General features: G+C 38.8%; 1 protein-coding gene across 9 annotated transcripts in view; it reads right to left on the bottom strand.

Moving 5' to 3' along the window:
• The window catches only part of LOC126778784 (mitogen-activated protein kinase-binding protein 1), a 122243-nt gene that overhangs the window by 8834 nt on the left and 85994 nt on the right, over window positions 1-27415 (bottom strand). For 6 of the 9 annotated variants that reach the window (XM_050502437.1, XM_050502438.1, XM_050502439.1 and 3 more), the window contains exons 6-30: window positions 27020-27124; window positions 26520-26630; window positions 24689-24871; window positions 23872-24032; window positions 22046-22181; window positions 21418-21588; window positions 20980-21095; window positions 19625-19829; window positions 19140-19274; window positions 18662-18772; window positions 17511-17600; window positions 16886-17016; window positions 16228-16356; window positions 15999-16121; window positions 15743-15870; window positions 15314-15411; window positions 14542-14658; window positions 13243-13332; window positions 10595-10719; window positions 9779-9893; window positions 9263-9407; window positions 8473-8594; window positions 7615-7741; window positions 2999-3106; window positions 329-468 (exon numbers count right to left, since the gene is read on the bottom strand). In XM_050502437.1, the coding sequence (XP_050358394.1) occupies window positions 329-468; window positions 2999-3106; window positions 7615-7741; window positions 8473-8594; window positions 9263-9407; window positions 9779-9893; window positions 10595-10719; window positions 13243-13332; window positions 14542-14658; window positions 15314-15411; window positions 15743-15870; window positions 15999-16121; window positions 16228-16356; window positions 16886-17016; window positions 17511-17600; window positions 18662-18772; window positions 19140-19274; window positions 19625-19829; window positions 20980-21095; window positions 21418-21588; window positions 22046-22181; window positions 23872-24032; window positions 24689-24871; window positions 26520-26630; window positions 27020-27124 (3222 nt within the window). The remainder of the gene's footprint in view (window positions 1-328; window positions 469-2998; window positions 3107-7614; window positions 7742-8472; window positions 8595-9262; window positions 9408-9778; window positions 9894-10594; window positions 10720-13242; window positions 13333-14541; window positions 14659-15313; window positions 15412-15742; window positions 15871-15998; window positions 16122-16227; window positions 16357-16885; window positions 17017-17510; window positions 17601-18661; window positions 18773-19139; window positions 19275-19624; window positions 19830-20979; window positions 21096-21417; window positions 21589-22045; window positions 22182-23871; window positions 24033-24688; window positions 24872-26519; window positions 26631-27019; window positions 27125-27415) is intronic. The other 3 variants (XM_050502443.1, XM_050502444.1, XM_050502445.1) reach the window with 3 other exon arrangements.

The following is a 27415-nucleotide window of genomic DNA, read 5'->3' as shown; positions in this document are numbered from 1 at the left end:
TAAATCTTAACCGACGATCGTGGGTTCAAACCCGGGCAAGAACCACTGAATTTTCATGTGCTTAATTAGTGATTATAATTCATCTCGTGATTGACGGTGAAGGAGAACATCGTGAGGAAACCTGCATGTGTCTAATTTCATTGAAATTATGCCACATGTGTATTCTACCAACCCGCATTGGAGCAACGTGGCGTAAGCTCCAAACCTTCTCCTCAAAATGGAGAGGAGGCCTTTAGCCCAGTAGTGGGACATTCACAGGCTGTTACGTTACGGTATTAAGAAGGCATGAGACTCAAATGAAACGGGAACATATTAGTACACAAGTCACCTGATTGTTCAAAACGCCGACACTCGAGCTCCTCGTCATGTTGGACTTGCTGCCGTATCGCGGCGCCGGCCGGACGAAACCGCTCGGCGACTTGTTCGTGTTCGCGTTCGCGTTCGGTTGCTGCGTCGGTTTCGATGGGGCTGTCGGAAATTATCATTTAAAATCGACTCCTACAAATTTCGATAATATTTTATGAACGATAGGAGTAAATATACATCTAAATATATACATATATACATCGCTTCTTAACAGCAAGGCTATCATACTTATGTCACCTGGGGGTATGTGGTAGCCTTCTATAACGTTTTCAGAAGTAAATATCAATCCACGCACTAACAAAGCGACGTATGTGTGGGATCCAAGGTGACAATAGTTCATAAATTATACCCCTACTATCTATATTTACATTGTCTAACTCCACAGTACATTAACAGCCTGTTAATGTCCCACTTGTGGGCTAAGACCTCCTCTCTCTTTTGAGGAGAAGGTTTGGAGCTTATTCCAAGATATACGACGGGTTGAGAGTAAATAATGACGAGGTGGTGACCAACTGAAACGGGCTCAAAGCCATAGGAGGCGTGGAGACCACCAGTGCAAAATATTTAGAGGACTCAATAGCCCAAGGGTTCAACATCAAACCTGTGACCTTCAAACCGCTATGCATACATTTATGCATTTGAGGAGCCGGTTGGCGTGGTTGGTAGAACACTTGCTTTTCACGCCTGAGGTTGTGGGTTCGATTCCCACCCAGGACAGACATTTGTGTGCATGAACATGTCTGTTTGTCCTGAGTCTGGGTGTAATTATCTATATAAGTATGTATTTACAAAAGAAAAGTAGTATATTTAGTATATCAGTTGTCTGGTTTCCATAGCACAAGCTCTGTACAAGCTTAATTTGGGATCAGATGTCTGTGTGTGAAAAATGTCCCAGGATATTATTATTATTATTATACATGTATGTATTTGAGCTATTAAATAATTTATATAATTTTCTTATGTAAATAAAATTTATAAAATACCAAAAATACCCACCAGATTTGAGTTGATTTGTGAGAAAATAACTTAAGTAACAATTTAATTATCATTAGTTATGACAATCTAAAATATAATTAACAAAATATACAAGAACAACATGGAATGCCTATTATATACATTAAAACTTCGAGATGAAGACATAAAGATTAAATAGTGAAATGAATTATGATTAATGATTAAATAAAGCTGTAATTAATTAATTAATTAATTCTAAAACTATTGAAACATGCTTTTATTAATAATAGGAATTATAAACAGCTAAAAAAAAAGATACTACATATATTTTAATAGCGATGTGTTGATTCGAAATTGTGTTAGTTTTCAAGAGGCTAATTCTACTAACAAATTGTCGCTTTATCGCAATCGATAACGGAACGTAATTGTTGCCGTTTGACCGTATACAATCCAGTTCGGTCAAAGTTAGATCGGAATCGAATCGGGAACGAATCGTAACATTTATAAATCAATAGAATTAGCCTCCAATTTATAATCAATCCATGTTAAAATATCCATGTTTTTGTATTTATTAAAAAGGGTAAGTAGGCGAACGGGCCCCCTGGTGGTGAAATGGTCACCACCGCCCTTAGAAATTGGCATTGTGAGTGATAAGGCAAAAACGGTCCAGTTGATTTGACTGTACACAGTGATTATGGTGCACAAGTGTATATACAGCTGTAATATCTATTTCTTCGTTCTCTGCGATGAGACTGCAAAAAGACCAGATGAAGAACAAATGGAAAGTGATACCGCAGACTTTCTGCTACCCTGGTATAAACTATTCCAATCTCAGAAGAAATAGACATAAAACCATTATTTACATATTCCATGCTACCCGCTAATAGCTTTTTATAGAATATAATAATTTTTTTATAGAATAGGAAGGCGGACGAGCATATGGGCCACCTGATGGTAAGTGGTCACCAACGCCCATAGAGATTGGCATTGTAAAAAATGATAACCATCGCTTACAACACCAATGCGCCACCAACTTTGGGAACTAAGATGTTATGTCCCTTGCGCCTGTAATAACACTGGCTCACTCATCCTTCAAACCGGAACACAACTATACCAAGTACCGCGTGTTTTGCGGTATAATATCTGATGAGTGGTATCTACCCAGACGAGCTCGCACATAGCTCTACCACCAGTGGCTTGCTGTATTATGAACTACATACAGTTCTTGATTAATATATATTTATTAATAATACGACACTATTCTACTTAATTACTTATATCCGATAACAATACATATTTCGAGAGTCCATAGTGAAAACCATAGATCATTCAAGATCTCGACCAATGATATCGCGTTAATTCAAAGTCAAAGTTGTTAGTTTTATTTCTCCTGTGGTTAGAGTAGGCTATACTGGTATTAATATAATAACAATGAATAATACAAACAAGGTAATACTATCCTGCTAAGTGATAATTATATTTAAAAATAATATATACACTGTTGTTGGATAACACAAAATGTTAGCTTATATTTAATCACCGCCACCATGAAATTAAAAAAAAAAAAACAATAAAATTATATAAAGTGTATATGTGAACAAATCACTTCACCAACTACCAAACGTCAAGCACCACTCGACCATCTACCACCACCGTGTACCACCTCTGAGCTACCAACCTTGTGGTGTTCTAGGCGCTGGCACGGGTTTGGCTGCGAGGTCCGACAGCGATATCGCACGTCTCATTCCCGTCTCTTCGGGCTCGGAAGGTGACAGATGGTTACGCGCTGTCACATCGATCAATTTATAATCATGCAATGCCAACAATTTAGTCAAACGTTTGTGCAAATATTGGTCGGTTTTTTTTTTACATATGTTATGTATTAAAATAATAATCATCATTCCAACGTTTGACCCAATTTAGAAAGTAACAAATAAAGCGAAATAATTTATTAAAAAACGTGCATCGTCGCAACGAAAATCATAAATCAAACAGTACATGCCGACATCGCAAAAATAATCGAAGCAATGATTTGTGACATGTTGTGACGCCAAACTCGTTACAAAATAAACATATATAATATACATAATATTAATTAAGTCCTCACAAAAAATCACAAATTACCTAAAGCTTATCCTAAAACATCTATACAATAGGGATCATAAGACCAAAGAAAAATCTAGAACAAAAAGCGCAAATAATAAGGATCGCCACGACATTAAATTCATGCGAATCCAACCTGTAGGGTTAAATTTCGACGGTAGCACTGCAGCGTGAGCTATGGGCAACTTCCGAACTACACCCCTTACGACATTCCCTGAATTTAAAACCGGTCTTATTCTATTTGAGGACGCAATGTATTGGTTATCCATATACAATCTCGGTGCTGGAACGCGGATTATCCTTCTGAACGGAGTTTTTGGTCTATTAAAACCGTAAAAAGTCATTCTCTTGGGCGAATTGGTGCAGCTCGAACTGGTGGTTGACGATTCATAATTCTCACTATCTAAATGTACATCTGTTTTAGGTATAACCATTTCGTTGTAAACCCTTTGGGGTAGTGTTTTTTGTGGTTTTATTATGTTTTGAAATGTGTTATTCAATTGCGTTTTCTGTTCGGGTATATCTTGTTCTTCTATGTTCTCATTTCCAGCTTCGTTGGATACATCAACGCCCTCAACCGTCAAACCGATTTGATCCGTATCGAGTATGTCCGGAAGACTCAAATTGCGTTTTATTTCTTTCTGATCGGAATTGTCGGTGTCGGTGTCTACTTCCTCAAGTGTTAGGGATGCAAAATTTGGGACAGTGCTCTGTTTTGTTGCTAATTTTTCAAATTTTCTCGATAAAACTTTAACAACACCTTTACCGTCGTTGATATTAGCTTTCAAAGGTCTCATGCGCCATTCTTTAAGTATTTTTTCCTGCAATATCTTTCGTTCTTCCATTTCGACTAGTTTGTTAATTATTTCTAGCTTCCGTTCGATGTATTTAAACTTTTTAACTTCATCACTCTCTTCCGGTGCAATGTTTTCTTTGGACTCGATATTTTGACGGCTGTGACAAGGCATATCTAAATCATTTTTGCCGTATTTAAAATTCTTTTGATCTTTAAGCGACTTGCTATAGTATTTATTCTCTTGTTCTGCGTAATAGTCTAGTGAATCTTTTGCGAAATCCTGACTATCTTCAATAACATCTAAGGAATCCATGCTTACATGTTTCATTCTTTCGATTCTTTGCATTGCATACACTTCAAGGCTGTCCAATTGGATTTCAGATCTATTTTCATTTACATCTTTTTCTTTGACGAAAACATCAAATGTTTTCTCGGAATTATCCGGTGCTTCTTCCAAATTTGAATTTTTGTCTTCTTGTTTTCTGTTAGAAATGAAATTTTTATTATGCAAGCCGTCTAATTTGGCTTTGTATTGTGAGGAAATGGAAGAACTGAGAGCCGATTTGTCTAAACCAGCTTTTAACCTATTGTTAAGTTTAATAGATGATGTTCGTTTAATAGGTTTAGGAGGTTTATGGGGCACGAACTCCATTGTTATTTTAACGTTGTTATTCTTCTGTCCTGAATCCCTTTCAAGGCTCTTTGTTGCATTGTTATATTTTGCAACATTTGCTTTCTCTTTGTTAAGTTGGTTCTTATTAACTTTACTTTGAGTATTTTTCTTTATTTGATCTTCAAATTTCTCTAGGTTCTTCTTGACGTGAGAATTCCTTTTCTCCATTAGATTTTTCAAGGGATTTGGTTTAGACGCTGGTTCTAAAACAACTTCAAAGCTACAACTCTTCGATTTAACCATCGCGCTTTGATCACACCCTTCCATTTGACTTTTATACTTATGTTTATCTGCAAATTTCGGTTGTAGGGATTTACTTGTATGAGCCATATAGTCTCCTTGATTTAATCTCGGTATTTCATCCATGTTTTTCTTTTCTTTGTTGTATTGTTGTATGTTACTCCCGTCAAAATAATACGCGATATTTTTAGCCGGCGGTGGTTGTTTTGATGCAGAGTCATATAAACTCTTAGATCGTGTAACAGTTTTATGTCCAGAAAATTCAGCTGCAGGAACTTCGAATCCATATACCTTATGTGTTGGAGGTCTTGGACTAATGACGGCTTGTACTTGGTCTTTATTATCTATCCTGGGACTAGATGTCTCGGCAAAGTAATTGTTATACATGTAACCACTTAAATAAGGTACATTATTTGGACTCGATCCGTAGCTCTTCGATGAATTGTCAAATTCGTAACAGCTTTGGCTGTTCGGAACTCCTACTGGAGTATTTTTAGAACGAATTGTTTTAGCTCCTTCAAATAACATTTCTAAAGGAGCACTTTTCGTACACTCAGAGTCGTCAGACAAAACACTTTCCAATGAATTACAATTCGTTCTCGACAACTGGTTATCATTATCGATAAATTCGTCAGATAAAATAGATTCTTGACTGCAACTCGTTTTCATGTATTTCTTCTGATTTAAGAAGAAACTAGCGCTGCTGTGTCTATGGTTTTCTAAATATCGCATATCCGGTTCGTTGATATTTTCGAATGAACAATTCTGTGAATCGTTTAAATTGTACCGACTGTCTGTGAATTTGGCTTGTTGGAATGCGACCTCGTTACCATATTTTAAGAATATTTCATTTGAGACACTAGAACAATTGGAATGGTCACTCAGCACCGATTCGTTAGATCTTGTGACACACCGTTTCGTTAGTACGCTTTGACACCTGTACATGGAATAGTTTGGAGTCATGTCTTCATCAATGATGTCATCCAATGGTATATTCGATGGCATATTTCGCGGCAACGTCGAACTCTTTTGCGAGACACACAGTGGTTTGGCAGGAATCGTTGGCTTTTCATATGATCCACCGTAAATTTCATAGTTCGAAACAGCTCTACGCGGCATGCCACTCTTTTTATTGTGCTTCTTGCAGATTTTTTTCGAGTAAAGCTTATTTTTGCAACTAACATCCTGACTCAAGCTACAATCCTCCAACGAATCGGACGAGAAATTACCGTCGTCCCTCTCTTCGATTTCTTTTGTCGGCTGTAAGTCTAAGTCATTTTGCGCATTCGGTTCAAATTCATCTAAATCGCCGTACTTTTTTGTTATTTCAGCAATCATCCGTTCCGTATCACTTTTAATAGTATCAACGATGTTTCTACTATCTTTGATCTTACTTTCTAAACCAACAAAGAAGCTGAGAGAGTTTCTTTTCCTAGAATCTACTGTGTTTTGTCTTGGTTTATCAGACATTTGGTTACTATCCTGATTTTGAGCGACTTTGTCTGCCCATTTACATTCCTCGGAAACCGGCGAAACGGGACATGATTTATAATTCTTGAATATGCTTCTTGCATTTGGTTTTGGCGTTTTCGGTTGCGGTTTTTCATTGAGATTTAAATGAAAATTACGCGGCGGTAATTTGGGTGGTTCTTTGTTATTGTCACAAGCGGTAGGGAAGAGACGATTAAACACTTTCGACACAGGCTTTTTAGACATATCTATTGTGAATGACATGTTCGGTTTTTGGGGTATATTTTCTTTGAAAATAACCGGTTTCGCTGTTGGTGGTAGATTGATATTTCTCTTCGGATTCTGTCCAGATTCTACGTTGACGCGAGGAGGTATGTACGGAGGTATATTGTCGAAATATTCAGGTATCATTTTATGGTTTAAATTCGCAGGAATGTCATAAGGGTTTTTGTTACGATAGTCCAAATTCATATTTTGATAGTTTAGGCTATCAAAGTAGTTTGTCGATATGCTCTCTAGATTTTCTTCGGGACATATGGGGGGGTTAGAAAATCCTGGTCAGCATTAAGGGAGGAACAATTTTTTGTTAGTGAGGAATACACATTATCCTAAGCATATATTATAATACGAATATTTGAACTTTAGTATGAAATATTTTTATGTGACTTATCACTCATTATATTTATTATTTTTAAACATACCTTTTTCATAAACAATTTATTCCATAAAAAGTACACACAAGTTACACGAGTTTTAAATATATAATTTTCTTATTGTGTTAGTAATCTTGTAATAAAAAAATTAACCCAAGTTAGAATTTAAAAACTTGGAAGAAACTTTCATCTTTATCTAGCATGTAATTTACGAAACAGTTTTAAATTGATAAAGGTAAAATAAGTTTACTTATAAATTATACGACAATCTATGTGTCATGTAGGAATATTCATTATGTCACAATATGAAATGTGTTTAAGAAATGATTAGTGATTAAAAAATGTTATACATAGCTCACCATAAGGTCTAGAATTGCTCGGCACGGCCATAGACACAGGTCTATTTCGTCGGGAGCCATCCTTCTCCGGTATGTAAGATAAATCGGTCGTCGACTGACTCGATTTTAAATTCGACCGGAACGCCACCTGAAGGTAGTCGAGTTGGAACTTATTAACTATTCACTGATGGTGAGGCTTTGTGCAAGCTCGTCTGGGTAGGTACGTCCCACTCATCAGATATTTTACCGCAAAACAGCAGTATTTGATATTGTTGTGTTCCAGTTTGAAGGCGAATAAGCCAATGTAATTACAGGCACAAGGGGCATAACATCTTAGTTTCCAAGGTTGGTAGCGCATTTGTGATGTAAGCGATGACATTTCTTACAATAACAATGACTGTGGGCGTCGGTGACCACTAACCATCAGGTGGTCCATAAATGCTCGTCCACCTACCTATTCTATAAAAACAAAATATATATCCTCAATTCTGTCGTAGTCTATCATCGCCCACCGTTACATTAAAAACAAGCATATTTAGTTTGATTTTATAGAATTTAATATATAATCACTTATGCCAAAGTGTATGAATCCTCATCGTTAAAATTTTGATATAATTCAATGTTTGAAATTAAATTGTCTTTTTATCAAATATACAATAATCCCTGAATGAAATTAAAGATTTTTACCGTCGGTAAAGCTTAACACATAATACAAAAGTAGTCATTTTCTTCAATTACACTTTTTTAAGGTTTATGTAAAATCACGTTTAATGACGAAGTGAGGCCTCCCCAAGGTATTGAATCACCATTTTTTATACTTCAAAAAATGAATATGTAGAAATTCCCCAATGAACCCCTCGCGGCGCGGGCGGTACTCACGCTCTCGAGCTGCCGGCGCGTCTCGCGGATGCGGCGCTGCAGCTCGTCGCGGCGCCGCGCGGCCTCGGCGTCCCGCGGCGCCGGCGCGCGCGACAGGTGCTGCGCCGACAGAGACTTCGTGCCTGCGCGGACACCCCCCGCCGATTGTTAATTGAGGTACACCTTGGCTTTGGTATTAAGGAGGAGGTTGCGAAGCCAGAGGACTTGCGGCTGCGTCGCCGGTCTTTTAGGAAGGAAAAGCCGCTTTCTATGAAGCATCCCAGGACGTATCGGAAGTTCGGAAAAACCACCGGCGATAGCTATTTCGGCAGAGTAATCGTGCGAGGCAGAAGGGGCCTCGTTAAACACGCTGTAGTGGAATGCCAGACATTGAGGTGGTGGAGAATGGAATTTTAAATTATAACGCGAAATCCGATGGTGAAATTAATCGAAATTCCCATGGAATATTCAAATATGTCTACAAAGAGCCGGTCAATTTGGGGCGCTCTATATTAAATACGACCACGTAATAAATAACGAGTCCAAGCTCTCACCACCACGTCGACATCTGGATCGCCCGCCGAGAAGCTAATCGGGGGTATGATGCACAGAGAGACCAAATCCCATCCCAATCCGTTGCCTATAAGTGGCACACTCAGCGACAGCTCGCAAAGCGCGTTGGACGCGTAACCGGCACTGTGTTCTGGACAAGTCAGTGGTCCGACTACTACTACTACTACTAGAAGAGGAACAACGGCAAGCTGATACCGATCCGGATATCTGAGTGTGTTTAAACTACTGAGTATATTACCCGATTGCGGCGTGTCCTGGTCGGGATTCCCGCTGAGGCTGTCGAAGGCGGATCGGATGTAGCTCTGACGTCCGGCTTGCTCGAGCGACTCGCACGAACCGGACAGCGGGTTCCGATCCGCGTTGTCGCCGGATGGTGTTGACACCTACGTAAATTTTTTACAATCACAAAATATATCATAACATCGTGTATTCGATTCTAACAATATTTCATACATAATTTTTTGGTCCTTCGAGTCGGATTTTGTTTATCCAAATATTTTATCAGTTTCGAAAACCTCTCAACGCATCGTGTAGAGTGGAAAGATTTGTGCAAATTAATGTACAAAAATAAATTAGAATAAGCAAAATATTTATTTTTTGCTTATTGTAACTTTTACTGTACTGTACTGTACTGTAACTTTTTTTTTGACAGATTGCTCTTTGGACATTGCACGAAGAACGACGCCTAAGCAACTGTAAAGAGTCGTATATATATAATACATAATGAGTGCATGGCGTGTGTGTGCGTGCGTACCTCGTCGTCGGAGTCGTGCGGCGACCCGCTGAGCGAGGCGCAGGGCGGGGCGCGGCGCGCGCGGCGCAGCGACTGCCGCAGCTCGCCCGCGTCCATCGCGTTCACCAGGAACTCGCTGCGACCAGATAATGTAGGTGGTAAGGCTTTGTACTGGTGGAAGGGCTTTGGGCAAAAGCTAGTCTGGGTAGGTACGACCCCCTCGTCAGATATTCTACCGCAAAACAGCAGTACTTGGTATTGTTGTGTTCCGGTTTGAAGGGTGACTGAGCGAGTGTAATTACAGGCACAAGGGACATAACATCTTAGTTCCCAAAGTTGGTGGAGCATTGGCTATGTAAGCGATGATTGACATTTCTTACAATGCCAATGTCTAAGGGCGTTGGTGACCACTTACCATCAGGTGGCCCATATGCTCGTCCGCCTTGCTATTCTATAAAAAAATGCGTACATCCCGCACACTTACAGCCGCACTAATACAAACAGCTGCTCCATGCGGTTTCACTTTTTTTTTACTCGATGGGAGGAGTTTAGATCCAACCCTCTCATTAGACACACTACCGCCAAACTGCTCAGTATTGTTGTGTCCCGATTTGAAGGGTGAGTGAGTCGGTGTGACTTCAGGCACGTGGGACATTACATCTTAGTCCCCAGGGTTGGTCACATATTGGTGATGTAAGGAATGATTAATATTTCTTCAATCGCCAATGTCTGTGAGCGGACACGGACCACTTACCATCAGATAAGCCCGTCCACCTAGCTATTCAATAATCGATCTCGCCTCCCGAGTGGCAAATTGTTTATTTAAAATCCACATACCTAGGTGTATCGTCGTCATTATTCCCCGGATAGTAAGTCGGTCTGTTCCCCCTCTCCGAGGACGACGTCCTCTCGCCGTCCGATATGTCCTCGATGTCACCGTCGTGTTCCGTTGACTCTTGATCCTGTAACGATTAAACATGAACAAACCGATATTATCTTGTGTAATATATTAGTATTTACAATATTTGGTAAGACAGCAATTGTATAACAGATAAATAGGATTTAACCTAAGTCTGATAATTCACAAGACTTTATTGACAATTATTAAAGCTCCCATCGCTTATCATTTAAGGAGACTTAATTACTAATATCCCTTCACACTACTGATTAAAAATCTTCCTACTTTTTTGTCGAAATCACTACGCACTGACCAGTAATTTTACCTTTAAAAGTAATTTTTAAACGAGAAGCATGAGCGACCCAGTGTTATTAAAGAGATATGTAGCTGATTTTAAGGCAAAGGTGAGCACACACCAATAGATACCCATAGAGATCTCATGTGTATTATTCTAAACAATAAAAATACATCGAAATCTGGCCAGGAACGAGATTTAGAGTGAATCTGCTTCTGATATGACATACATACACAGTAACAGCCTGTTAATGTCCCACTGCTGGGCTAAGGCCTCCTCTCCCTTTTTGAGGTGAAGGTATAGAGCTTATTTCACCACGCTGCTCGAATGCGGGTTGGTAGAATACATATGTGACATAATTCAAACAGCCTCGATATCTCCAAGGCTTTCGACAGGGTCTGGCACAGAAGTCTTCTCTCCAAGCTACCGGCATATGGTCTGCCTGCTCAGCTATGCACCTGGATTGCCAGCTTCCTACACAAGCGTAGCCTTCGTGTTTTAGTAGATGGTTACGCTTCACAATTCTATGTAGTGAATGCTGGGGTCCCCCAGGGATCTGTGCTATCTCCCACACTCTTTCTTTTGCATATCAATGATATGCTCTCCCTTGGGAACATACATTGCTATGCAGATGATAGTACAGTGCATGGTAGATACCACGGACGCGCAGTGGCTGGGCGGGCGGAAACTGAGGAGAGGCGGGAGAATCTTGTCATTGAACTCGATAGGACGTTAGATCTCATCGCCAAATGGGGCTCTGATAATCTTGTTGAGTTTAATGCCAAGAAAACACAGGTATGCGCTCTCACGGCGAAAAAGTCAACATTTTCCCCTCTTCCCTCCCTCTGTGGTACTCCGCTGGTGATGCAAAGCAAAATCGCCATGCTGGGGATTGACGTTCGCTGCGACCTTAGTCCAAGGGATTACATCGAGGCTGTTATAAAAACAGCTTCACGGAAACTCGGAGTTCTGAACAAGGTGCGGCGCTTTTTCACGCCACAACAACTGTGCCTGCTGTACAAAACACAGGTACGGTCTTGCGTGGAATATTGCTCGCACCTTTGGGATGGCTCCGCTAAGTACCTACTTGAGGCCTTGGACCGGTTGCAGCGACGTGCCGTACGCATTATTGGCGACGTAAAGGTCACAAACACCCTTGAACCTTTACAATTGCGTCGTGAGATAGCAGCACTGAGCGCTTTCTATCGACTGTATCACGGCGAGTGCTCTGAGGAATTATTCTCTCTAATTCCTGCTTCCCCCTTCCTTCTTAAGTCCACGCGAGCTGGTTCTCGATGTCACCGCCTAACTGTGACATCAATTCCATCGCGAACAAAGAAATTTGGCAACTCCTTTCTTTGTCGCACTTCCAAAAAATGGAATTCCTTACCAGCTCACGTATTCCCCTCCTCTTACAACCCGGGTTCCTTCAAACGAGGCGTGAAGAGGCATCTTGCGGGCCGGCAAGGCGAAGGCGGCTAGTGCAGAACGTTTTTCCCGTCTGTACTGGCCGTCGTCGCGTTTGGACTCTACTACCACTTACCATCAGGTGGAGTAGAGTCATTTGCCCTCCCGGCGATATAAAAAAAAAAAAAAAAATTTCAATGAAATTAGACACATGCAGGTTTCCTCACGATGTTTTCCTTCACCGTAAAGCACGAGATGAATTATAATCACAAATTAAGCACATGAAAATTCAGTGGTGCTTGCCCGGGTTTGAACCAACGATCGTCGGTTAAGATTCACGCGTTCTAACCACTAGGCCATCTCGATTTTAACATACATACACGTATATATTATTACACAAATGTAAATTCGACTAAAACACTTCGCAGCACCAACAATTACATAACATTGTAACTATTTCTGATGACTCAAGTACTTACACAAACCTTCACCAACTTGTGTTTGCAACACATACTCTTTACTTGCAAATTTTACTTTTAACACATGCACACACATAACTGTATTACTTAACAAGATACATTTGTAGATTAAACCCGATACACTATGCGTGAAAGATGTGGATTGAAAATAAGGTCGCAAGTTCGAATCCGGACAAGCAATTCATTAAAGTAGAAATTTGTAGTAACAATCAACCCATAGAAGAAAAGAACTTGAGGACAACTGCAAATTTTGAAAAGAGAAAAACTAGAGTATCCAAGAACCCACAATAGACTAGCGTGAAAAGAGGCCAGCGATACACAAATCTGACATTTCATTTTGGTAAAAAAAAATACTTAACAAAATTAAAAAAAAAATTAAAATTATAAAAAAATAAATCAATCAAACCTCAAATTTGAAACTGCCGAGAGACGAGTCGTCCGTATGGTGACGCGTCCGTGCGTCGGCCGCACGGTTTTTCGTTAAATTTAATGTAACCTATACGGCGAAACGTGACATAATAAAATAATACGCAAAACAAAAGTAACATTTCAAATTAAAAAATAAATAAATAATAATAATTAAATAAACATGAAAACGGTTAAACAATGATAATGATAAGCGTGTTATGAATTAAGCAAGCAACAGTGTTGCCAACATTTATATTTAAAAACAACTTCGTTTTATTTGTTTTTAATTTTTAGACCAGAAAAAAACCTATAACATAAAATCAGTCAATAAATATTATCATAGATGAATATTTAATCGGTAATAAAATCGATATACCGAGATGACAGAGCTCATATAAAAAAAAAAACAATATCTATAAAATACTCATTTATCAACAAAACTATATAACTACAGATTCAGATTTACCTTTTTTTTTTTAAAATTCTTTTAACTTTCAAACAATCGAAGACGGATTTAAATATAGATAATATATAATTATAAAAGTTGGCAACCCTTTTTGTATAGTTTAGTGTACTACATTATTTATATGTTATAACATATATAGTGTTTTATATAATAAATTATATAGAATCTTCACATTTAATATTTATTATTATTTATATAATAAATTTCATTAATAATCACTCATTGCTCTTATATACTGTTAATAATAATAACTGTTTGTAGTGCTTCGTGCATATTAGTTTAATTACCGCCAAACACTAAATACTTTTTATTGATAGATATTTGCAATTAAACAAACTTGTTATTATCATAAATCGTTTAAAGTTATACTTAATTAAATTAATCATTAATACAAGCAAATTATTACTATTCCAATTTCACCACCATGAAAATATTATTAAAATTTTAGTTCAATAACCAGACACCAATTAGTTAATTCTTGACGAAATCGAGCAACGACAACTTACTTTATTGTAAACGATACAGAAACGAAATACCTCCGTAAAAAAATATTAATAATAATTAAAATATCGTCAAAATATATTTTTTTCTAAAACACAAAAAAAAAATATTGGTATACAAAATAAATGGCAACCCTGAAAATATATATATATAAAAAAAAAACATTACAAAATATAATAATGATAACAAATCGAATAACACATGTATGTTGTAAAGTGCGTAGCGATATACAATGAACACACACACACATACATATAAACAACACACGATGCTATGTGTAATGGAAGCGAATGTCAGATTGCGATATTTGAAATTTAAAAATAAAATGACCTTTTCGACCCTCGGCGATATAGTTAATATATCGTAGGTGGCTTTCATTGTAGCGTCAAAATTTCTGAAGAGTGCTTCGACGCGCGGCAGTTGGGATAAGTTGAGCGATTTCGGCCTCTATTTCATATAGGAATAAGAACCATAACCACGTGAAATGATATTTGAATCACAAACTTGTAATGGATTAACAGAATGAAATTCAAATAATCGAAATAAACATTCAAACAATTAAAAAAAAAACCATTTGATTGTTTATTTAAATAAAAAATGATTAATAATAATTAAAAAAAAAAAAAACAAAAAAATACCACCACCCTTCCAGATTGTGAGTGATTTAGACAGCACGCGTTAGTGACACAACATTTAAATTATTCTCTATAAAATAACCACAAGGGGAAACAAGAAAAAAAAACAAGTTAAAACATAATAATATTTATGACATACGCCCGGTTGCTATATTAAAAAAGACGCTTCGTTTTGCTTACGGAGTTAGTAGATTTGTATAATTGATACAATTTATCATTTTGTAATAATACCAATGGTAATTTTCGAATTACTTCTTATAGATATTTCTATTGTAAGTGAACAAAGCGAATTATTTCTTAAATATAGTAACCGAGCAGTAATATATTTACAAAAATTGCAACTTATAGGAATTTATTAAATGCAAATCATATTCGAATGCAACATTGAGATAAAAAAATTGTGCATTTAATCTCAAAGTAAAAATAGGTCCACAGATAAAACAGACAGTAGATTGTTTGCAACAAACCTGCTTGCTCCCCGCCTCCCGTCGTTTGTCGTTGTACCTCGTGTCCGTGCCGCTGTCTATGGAGCTGTCCTTGGAGCCATCGGAATCTATGCGTTTATCTAAACAAAAAGAATATTTTTTGAAATAGGGTTAATTTTAATTCGAATTATTTGGCGCACAAGTATTGAATTCAATCGACAATATAGTAAGGGGGGTTACGGGAGGAAGTGTGCGGGATATTTACTACGCTTAGGCGGCATAACTGTCGGGACCGTCCCGACAGGATGCGCAAGCGAATCCGTGACGCCCTCTCGTAAAGACGGAGTGGGTAGCGCTGGTTTTTTAATGGGAATTCCGGCGTCTTCAGCGCCGGCGAGTTCCACATACCCCGATGTGGGGAAAACGCGTAAATGTGTCTCTCCAGTTAAAAAAGGAAGTGTTAGTCCGTACCGGCGGGCAGCACGCGCGCGGCCCACTTCCCTCGCGCGGGCGCGGCGGGCGGTCGCGGCGCGGGCTCGGCTCCCAGCTCGTCGCCGAGGCTCTTCTTGGCCCACGACGGCAGCTTGCCGATGCGCAGCCTGCGACACAGCGCAATTATATTTAAAGCATAATAAATATAAACATCATTTTCTCGTCTCCAGGCATTACTAGTAGTTTTAACATATCATATCAGAGGATTGTCGAGGGAATACGCTCGTGCACTCACGTGTAATCCGGTACAACGGGCGTCGTAAACTTATCCTCGGCTACCACCTCACGTGGGGGGGAGCCCAGGTGGGAATCCGTCTCGCTCTCGAGTCCAGACATACCGTTGGCTGGATCCACTTTCCTGTAGTATATAAGAGTAACGGTTAAAACCCATGTTCATAAGAATCTGTGTTAATAAAAATTTAAAAAGTAGAACTACCGCCACCCACAAACAGGCTACGACTTACCGTCCGCGACGGATGGCCTGTTGCGCGAGTCGCGCTCGCATGGTGACTACCATGTCGTGCGGTACCCGCCACACGAACACGCAGCCGTCGCCCGACGCTGACACCAGGTGCTGACAGTCCGGTGTAAACCTGCCACAATATACAAATACATTAAAAATTCTTTTTTTTTTTATAGAATAAGAAGGTGGACGAGCATATGGGCCACCTGATGGTAAGTGGTCACCAAACGCCCTTAGACATTGGCATTGTAAGAAATGTCAACCATCGCTTATAGCCAATGCGCCACCAACCTTGGGAACTAAGATTTTATGTCCCTTGTGCCTGTAATTACACTGGCTCACTCACCCTTCAAACCGGACCACAACAATATCAAGTACTGCTGTTTTGCGGTAGAATATAATAATTCGAGCCGTCCCTAATGGTTTAGATAAGTGATCATCTTCAACAATGCAATTAATGACGTGCATTGATAAAAAAAAACACATTATTTAAATTTAATACGTTATTACAATTTGTTGTATGCATATATGTATATATATTTGAATAAAAAACACAAACATTTGAAAAAAAATATGGTATTTGGGATTATTTAAATAAACAAATAAAATGTTATTTTTACGCATTATAAAAATTATAATTAAAATAAAATCTCTCTCACCGTAATCCAGTAACGATTTCCGAGTGACCGTACATGGTGGCCATACACTCGCCCGAGTAGTAGTCATACACGCTCAGTATCTTGTCCGTACTCGAAGTGGCGAGGTATATCCCACTGCTGTCCAGGGACACCTGACGAATGAACGGAAATATGAAATAGTCAATGTAACATATAAGGCTTAACTAATATCGTACAGACTAAGAAATAATTTTGTGAAATTATGATTTTAATGGCCATTGAGCTATTTAAATAAATAATATAAAATATTCATCAACATGGTTATAGCTAAGACAATAAATGAAACGATATCACACAAGTTGAGTTTGACGAGCCGTTTGGCGTGGTTGGTAGGTACCTGCCTTTCACGCCGAAGGTTGTGGGTTCGATTCCCACCCAGGACAGACATTTGTGTGCATGAACATGTCTGTTTGTCCTGAGTCTGGGTGTAATTATCTATATAAGTATGTATTTACAAAAGAAAAGTAGTATATGTAGTATATCAGTTGTCTGGTTTCCATAGTACAAGCTCCGCTTAATTTGGGATCAGATGGCCGTGTGTGAATAAAGTCCCAGGATATTATTATTTTTATTATTATTAAGTAGCTGCAGGTACCAACGATATTACCTTGATTAGGGTACCATCTTCGGCGGTGGTACCACGGAATGTTTTCGTGTGTCGTCCGTGAGCTGCACTGTAAACGCGCACGTTACGATCCTGTAACACGATAATTTAATATAAATAAATGTTTCGTAAAGGTGGTACCGTCGTTTTACGTTAATTTGTTAAATTAATTTTTTTTATTATATTTATGTTCAGTGAAGAATGAATTCCTTATGTAAATGAAAGAAAGAATTGAGTAAATGAAAAATATAATTTTCTAAAACGCTGATCATATTAACTAAAACATCTAAACTGATCTTTCCTTGTAATTGGTCGATGTCAGACGATGACGCTTAATATTTGACCAATGAACGCTCAGTATTAAGAAATTGTCAAAGTCCGAATTATTAATCTAACGCTTCAGAAACTAGAGGTACGTAGGTTTACTGGTGGTAGAGCTTTGTGCAAGCTCGTCTGGGTAGGTACCACCCTCTCATCTCTCTCCCTCTCATCTCAGATATTCTACCGCAAAAAAGCAGTACTTGGTATTGTTGTGTTCCGGTTTGGAGGGTGAGTGAGCCAGTGTAATTGCAGGCACAAGGGACATAACATCTTAGTTCCCAAGGTTGGTGGCGCATTGGTGATGTAAGCGATGGTTAACATTTCTTACAATGCCAATGTCTATGGGCGTTGGTGACCACTTACCATCAGGTGGCCCATTTGCTCGTCCGCCTTCCTATTCTATAAATAATAAAAAGCATCAAACAAGTCCTATACACAATTGTATAAATAGTTTTATTAATAGAGCTTATAATCATTAAAATAAATTTCATAACTTGTATAATCTTCTCCTCAAAAGCGAGAGGAGGCCTTGGCCCAGCAGTGGGATATTAACAGGCTGTTACTGTTACTGTATAATATTCCAAAAATATTTTTTTCATTTAAAAACTTTACACCAGTACAATTATTATTTAAAATGAATATGCCGGTTTCTATATACTAAAATATGTAATACTCGTTATGTACTGTTAGGTAATCAGCGGCATGTTAAGTTAGAGACCGATACCGTGCGTTTCTGACACAATAGATACAATTTGACGCTGAGGGCACCAGGTGGTGAAGAACCAACCACCAGTGGCGATGGCAGCCATGTGACGTGCGGCAACCGTGCGTACCTGGCACGCCGTGAGCACGTGCCGGCCGCCCGCGTCCACCTCCATGTCGTACAGCGTGCTGCGCCCCGACACGTTCTGCCCGCGCGCGAACTGGTAGCTGCCGTCCGACATCTGCAACCAGCGATCACTTGGGTTACACGTTTGGAATCGAATTCGTTTCGACCACATCGTATCGCTATCCGTAACGGTAGCGCAAATGCGTTCATATTGAAACCTACCTATGTGTAGGGAATTAGTTTAGAACTTTATCCCTTATCAGGGTTAATCTTTTTATAGATATGAATAACCTCATATCTATAAGAAGATTAATGACGCAATAATTAATGACGCATTCTATCACTGTATTATGATAAAGTATAAAAAAAAAATTAATTTTATTATAATACTAATCGTTTCTTTTTTTATTTTTTTATTAATATTCTATAAATATTTATTTTGAATATCATAAACAAAAAATTGTTTAATTTCAGTTACTTACAGTTCTCAATTGTCTAAAGAGTATAGTTTTATCAGCTCCACAGGAGACCATCTGCAGACCGCTTCCCGAACTTAAGAATCGTACCGCCGTTATCGACGACGAGTGTTCGTCAAGGGTTTGAAGAATTTGGTAACCCTGGAGGATACAAAATCCAATAATAACGTTTTGAAAATTTTAAATTACAATTCTGATGTCGTCGTGATAGGGACAATGTTACAATGAATGAAAGATTTTACAAAGAATTGAAATATGATTATATATAATGTTCGTTAGCTAGTAAGTTTCTGGGGAAAAAAATACTTTAAAATAACCACGATGATCGTACATGAATTAAAAATGTTACTAGACAACTTCAGGTATACACAACAAGTTTAATATTGTAACTTTAATTGCTGTCAAATATTAAATTCAAAGTCAATGGTAACAGAAAACATCGACAGGAAATCTGCACGTGTCAATGTAATTCTGCCAAACTTGATACGCACCCTGTCGACGAGGAAGACGTGCACGAGGCGGTCCCGCGAGGCGGAGGCCAGCAGGCGGGGCTGCTGCGAGTACTCCACGCACAGCACCTCCGCGTCGTGCGCCTCCAGTGTGTGCAGCGCCGCGCCGCTGCTCTCGAACACCCACACGTTGCCGGCGCGGTCGCCCGCCGCCACGTGCCGCCCGCACGGAGACACGCGCACGCACCTACACACACACACACCACGTCACGCGCCGCCACGTGCCGCCCGCACGGAGACACGCGCACGCACCTACACACACACACACCACGTCACGCGCCGCCACGTGCCGCCCGCACGGAGACACGCGCACGCACCTACACACACACACACCACGTCACGCGCCGCCACGTGCCGCCCGCACGGAGACACGCGCACGCACCTACACACACACACACCACGTCACGCGCCGCCACGTGCCGCCCGCACGGAGACACGCGCACGCACCTACACACACACACACCACGTCACGCGCCGCCACGTGCCGCCCGCACGGAGACACGCGCACGCACCTACACACACACACACCACGTCACGCGCCGCCACGTGCCGCCCGCACGGAGACACGCGCACGCACCTACACACACACACACCACGTCACGCGCCGCCACGTGCCGCCCGCACGGAGACACGCGCACGCACCTACACACACACACACCACGTCACGCGCCGCCACGTGCCGCCCGCACGGAGACACGCGCACGCACCTACACACACACACACCACGTCACGCGCCGCCACGTGCCGCCCGCACGGAGACACGCGCACGCACCCACACACACACACACCACGTCACGCGCCGCCACGTGCCGCCCGCACGGAGACACGCGCACGCACCTACACACACACACACCACGTCACGCGCCGCCACGTGCCGCCCGCACGGAGACACGCGCACGCACCTACACACACACACACCACGTCACGCGCCGCCACGTGCCGCCCGCACGGAGACACGCGCACGCACCTACACACACACACACACACACACACACACACACACACACACACACACACACACACACACCGCGTCACGCGCCGCCACGTGCCGCCCGCACGGAGACACGCGCACGCACCTACACACACACACACACACACACACACACACACACACACACACCGCGTCACGCGCCGCCACGTGCCGCCCGCACGGAGACACGCGCACGCACCTACACACACACACCACGTCACGCGCCGCCACGTGCCGCCCGCACGGAGACACGCGCACGCACCTACACACACACACACACACACCGCGTCACGCATACACACAACTTTCCACGGCGTCACACAAAATAATTAATCACTTAATGATTGCTAATAATAATGAGTGTTACCTGACACCGGTCTTGTCATCGTAAGTCTTGGATTTATCCTTATCGCTGGTTGCCGTCAAGTCGACGTCCTTAAGAAACTTGAGCTCGGGGTCGATATATAGCACTTTGGTAAGTTCCTAAAAAAATAACGCAAAACTATATTCGATAGTCCGTACACATTTTTTAATATTCAAAATGAAAGGAATAAATATAATAAGAATAAACGCATCACACAATATACTACGACTGCGTCATAGACGTGTATAAATAAACGAATGAACTGCCTAAACAGATAAACTAAGAATAAATTGAGGTTGAATTGTTCCTCTCAGACAGATCTAAATAATATTAATGCCTGCAAGAGAGCGTCCACAGTCAGTCTAGAAAATTCTTTCCATACAGTTAACACAATGTACCAAATTGCATTATGCGCGAAAGAATTATGAAGGCAGGACTTACGTTGCTGTATATGTTGCTGGCGGTAGAGGAGTTCCCCTGCAGCGTCCACAGTCGAACGGTGTCGTCGCTGGAGCAGGACAGGAAGCTGCCGGCCCCCATAGGTCCGCCCGGCACCATATCCAAGCCCCAGATACAGGCCGAGTGATATAGCGCGGAGTGGGACTTGCCAACCTGAAATTTTGTAAATACCAAAATAAATTCCAATTATATAAAATAATTAATGAATATTAATATGACAAATTTGTAAAATTTTTATACCATAATATTTTATTTAAATGTTCAATTTTAAGAGATATTTAACTTAATTTTCATTCAAAAATTAATATTGAACAAATTTTATTTTTGCATTGTTTACTTTTATATGTTTGAAAGATTAATTTTTGTAGGGGTGGGTGGTACTATTAAACTTGCCATTTATTTTAGCGCCAAAAGGAATAGAAATTATTAATTGTGTCGGTGTAGGATCATTGTAATAAAACGAAGTCCTTTAAAATCTGCTATTTATGGCATTATGTATGTAACATCACATAGGCATACTTGAATTATAAATATGAAATATTAAAATCATGCATATAAAGTATTTAAATCATATAAGAGATTAATAATATTTGTTATAAAATCCACATACCCGCTTGATATCTCTTACGTCCCACACGTACAAGCTGTGGTCGTTGTACACACATGTGAGCTTATGGTTCCTCTCGTCGTACGTCAGAGCTATAGCATCGGGATACCTCGCACTGTTCGGCTGACTGAACATGTGACTGAAAAAAAAAATATATATATTTAAAAATTGAAAAAACATAAATCCAACAATATCCTAAGGATTATTGCGGGTGATATGGGCTGCTACGTGATGAGGCGGATGATCCAGAGGTATATGTGATGCTCTGGTGTTCATGTGCCTCATACGCGATCAATTTAATTTCCTATTTTATTTTATCTCAATGTATGTTATTATTTGCTCTTTTTTTACGTCATATAATTTTTGTGATTGTTATTCTAATTATTAATGTATATAATGTAATGTTTAATTATCATGTACCAAAAGTATGGGCCTTGTTGCCTGAGGAATATATATTATTATTATTATACATTAAACTTATCGTTGCTGTTGTGTGTAAGATAAAATAATATAATAAAATAATGTATATAATTATATCATTTTTTTAAATATGTTTATCAATAAAATTACAAGATATACCCAGCATTAAAGCTACACGGAAGGATGGGCATTGATTCCAACCAGCTTAGAGTATGAGAAAAATTAATTTATAATAATATTGATACATAATTCTAATTCTAATTTATTATTTGACAGGCATGTGAATAAAATTATCGCAAAAGCTTACAGTATGATGGGTTTCATATTTCGCCAGGGAAGAGACTTTAAGCATATCAATACATATAATGTGTTGTATAACTCGTATGTAAGATCTAATTTGGAATTCGCTTCAACGGTTTGGAATATCGAAAATGTTCAGAGTAAATTTATTAGAAGATTAACGCGTAAATTTGGGTCCAATGCTATTTATAAGCTTAACATTTTGTCGCTTGAGAAACGCAGGGAATGCAAAGATCAGGTTTTTCTTTACAAAATTGTAAATAATTTTGTCGACTCAATGTACTTAGTCAACAACATTTATATCAAGTGCTCACATTCCATTGCCCGTTCAAAACATACCTTTTATGTCCCAATGTGTAGAACGAACTATGCTAAAAATCGCTTTTTAGTAAGAGCATGTGACAATCATAATAAACGCTACACTAGTATAGATATATTTAACGAAAATTTATTTAAGTTCAAAGAAGCTCTAAAAAACTGTATTTGTCAGTAATATACTTATCGTTTTTTTTTTTTTTTCTGTTTTAAATTATTTCTAATACTTTATTCATATATCTTAATAAATTGTTAAATAACTTGTTATCGTTAGGTTCACTCCATGTTTGTTTGTATAAGTGGAAACTTTGTTGGCTTAAGTGAAATTTATTTTGTTACTAAATTTTATGTATTATATTATGCTGTATGTTTCCCAAATAAATAAAAATAAAAAAAGATACATGTAGGTACAGTCAAAATATATTGATATATTCATATGAAGTTTAAGCATATTGTTAATTCAAATTGAATGAGTGAAGATGTACAGTCTTTGAGCTGGAATAGACATGATATCATTATGATATTTATTATGGATTCCTCTAAAATTTTATTCAGTCGACAATGTTGTTTTGGAAGTAAAGTTAAAGTGCATATAAGTAAGTAATAAAGTAAGGAATAATGTTATATTATAAATAATGATATTAATTTTATAAATAAATATTTGTAGTGCTTACTAGAGGTATTACTAAATCACATAAATAAATAACTAAGGTTTGTTTACTTCCCAACTCTATATAACTAAAATATTACAAATGATTTCATACAACATATAAGGACACTCAATTGGTCCTCACCTGATATTTTGTCCCTGTGACACATCAACCCCTAGGTAGTGGGTTCGAGGCAACGTGGTGACGTATCGGAGTGATGCCGGAGCGAAGCAGCGAACGATCCCTTCCGCACAACCCACGAAAATATATTCGCTACCGATCGCCATACAATTAGCCGAAGTTGTCTAGAAAAAGAGGAACATCATTAAATTTTAACATCTAACATACTCATAATTAGTTATAAGAATACCGCTCATGTAAATAATATTATATATACTTTAGTCACGTAGAGGGCAATATTAGATTTCTATATTAAATATTGAAGCTTAATAATTATAACGTAAGTGCTTATGGTATTTATAAGAGATTCTAAATTGCAGTAAATTCGTTCTCTTAGTATTAAGCTTACTACTCGCCGCTAGATGTCGCTACTAGTCTCCCCAATCGTAACACCCTATCACTCACTATGTTATACAAAATAAAGTCACCTACGAGTTGACATATTCATAATGTTATTAATGGACAAAAAAAAGTCAGACCCACTTTCAAAAATAAGCTTCGATAACTTCAATTGGTAGTATAATCCATGACATTTCCTTATTATAAATATTTCTGAAGAATGAGAAAATGAGAGAATTTTATCTGTCACATGCAGATTTCCTCACGATGTTACCTTCCTTTACCACCGAGCACGAGAATGAACACAAATTAAGCACATTAAAATTTGGACTACTGGACCATATCGGGGGATATGTTTCTATATTTTTTATATATTATTGGAAGGCGTCGTTGTAGGTGTCTGCGAGGCATACGTCGCCAGTAGTGCACAGGCGTGACCCACCCGCAGCTCCACCCACTTGTCGAGCAGGCGGCGGCTGTTGAACTCGCAGAGCAGGCCGCCGCGCGTGATGGCGTACGTGCTGTCGGCCGCCTCGCCGCGCCCGCACACCACGTCGCAGAACTCGTTGTCCTTCTGCTCGCCGAGGATCGCCGACCTGCCCATGAGGGGGACGGGCTCTTTGAACTGGAATACAGACATATCGTGACAAAACAACGTCGTGGCAGCGAGAAACGTCAGAGGTAGTTTTTTGTTTCATTAATACTATCACATCACTACTAAGCAATAGGATTCCCGAGGAAGGTAGAAAAAGATCGCCGGTAAATGTCTGCCAAACGCTTTCTAATCGGTCAAGCCAAAGGCCAATTACTCAGACTAATAGTATTATCTAATGGAGTTACTTTTTTATACGGCATATGGGCCACCTGATGGCAAATGATCACCACTGCTCATGGACATTGGCGCTGTAAGAAATAATAATCATTCCTTATTTGATCAATGTGCAACCAACCTTGGGAATTAAGCTGTTATGTCCCTTGTACTTGTAGTTACATTGCCCTCACTCACCCTTCAAACCGTAATACATCAAGTTCGGTGGTAGAATATATCATGAGTAGGTGGTACCTACACCCAACATGCTTGGACAAATCCTCACCAACAAGTAAAGTATATACATTAATACATATATAAAAAATATAATAATTGACAAATATTGTATTGTACATTCATGATATCACACTATGAATCATAAAATTGCATAGATTGTATTATCAACATCCTCAATGATTTTATGAGTTTGATTTAAGACTAATCTGATATCAGATAATCTTATTTACGGGAAAATTACTAACTAACTATTACACAATTATACGAATGATATATATATAGGAAAATTGTAATCCTTAATTCTTATGATAATAATCCAATAACTTTTTTGGAATGCAACTGAACTTTACAGTACAGCAAAATTTAAAAAAATATTACAAAACATGGATACAACCTAAATATGAGTAGCATAAATCTTTAGGTTACACCGACAATAAACACTTTTCCACTTATTTACATAGGTATTTTAATTAAATAGATTGTTTATATATTGTTAGTTTTCATCACGGTTGGGGTTAGGGGTGCGGATATCAGGTAAAAAAGTAACCTATGCCCGTCCTTGTGTTCAAGTTAGTAACATTCACATTTATAATGTTAGTAAAGATTAATTAATATGAAAGTTAGTTTTGCAAAACTGTTATATTGGGATCTGAAATATTGATATTAGTGGACGGCCTTAATAGAGATTTATTGAGAGATAATGTAAAATTTATTTTCTAATTTACTTATTTTAATGTGAACTTATATTACAAAAAAGGGTTAAAAATATGAATGCAAAAGTGATTTTATTTAATTGTTTGTGTGTTGCTTTCACGTCGTAGCTGCTCAACCGGTCATCATGAAATTTTGCGGTTTTTTTTTAAAATGTATAGGCTAGCGCGCTTGATTGTTATCACACCTGATGGAAAGTGATGATACAGTCTAAGATGGAGCGCGTTTGCCTAGATGATGCCTATTCACTCTAGACTTGAAGGTGCCCATATTGTTGGTGCTGGGGAAAACGGAGGTCTTGACCCTCCCGTTCCAGACCTTGGCGGTGCGTATCAGAAACGAGGAAGCAAATCGTTTCGGACGTGTCTTAAATACGTCAACTACGTACATCGATCGATCAATTTGCATTAAGGTTGCCAGGGATACAGATAAGGATATATAGTAACTAACATCTACACCAACCCCCCTCAAACGCGAGCAAAGCCACGATTTAAAACTAGTAAATAAAATAGAATACCTTAGCATTCCTCGAGTACTCCAGATACCAAAATTTGACATGCCTGAACCCAACGGTCACAAAGTAGTTGCCACTCTCAGAGAAACTGACCGCTTTAACTCGAGACGAAACCTGGAAATATATTTGATATATTTAAATAGCACGCTCGCTTTCGTACAGTTTCTGAGTATATAATGTAACATTATGTAGTAATTTTTATTACAAAAGGAGACAGTAATTAATGAAATTAAAACAGTAATTTAATTTTAATCAGTTGTGAATCTTTATTTTTTAGCCACTAAGCATCAAGTGGCCCAATTGCCCGTGCACCATATATTTTATAAAAAGAAAAACACAACACCGATTCCATATGAATGGGTTTGTGTTGAAAATATATAATTATATATGATAACATACATAAAAGTTTATCAACATTATCGACTCGAGCACTTCTGCTAGTGCAGAACCGTACACTGATATCTGTGAATATTTACGTCATTATCTCTTAATAGTAATATCACCTTATTACTGGCAAGTTTCAGATTGGCACGCCAGTCCCAAACGTTGACGATCATATCATGTTGAGATCCCACCGATACTAAATACTTAGATGAAGTTGAGAATGCCTGAAAAATATACAAAGAAAAATTATATTCTTGGTTCGATTTTTAAATATTATTTATATATGTAATAAAAGCATATACAAGCAATGATCAAGTAATTCAATTACTATTTAATTATTAATAAAGCATTCATAATGTACAGTACAGAAACAGCTCTCCTTTTTGAGGAGGAGGTTTGGAGCTTATTCCACCACGCTGCTCCAATGCGGGTTGGTGGAATACACATGTGGCATAATTTCAGTGAAATTAGACACATGCAGGTTTCCTCGCTATGTTTTCCTTCACCGTAAAGCG

Source organism: Nymphalis io, chromosome 27 (genome assembly GCF_905147045.1).
Source record: "Nymphalis io chromosome 27, ilAglIoxx1.1, whole genome shotgun sequence".
Classification (NCBI taxonomy): Eukaryota; Metazoa; Arthropoda; class Insecta; order Lepidoptera; family Nymphalidae; genus Nymphalis; species Nymphalis io.
This window is presented reverse-complemented; position numbering and strand designations above follow the sequence as displayed.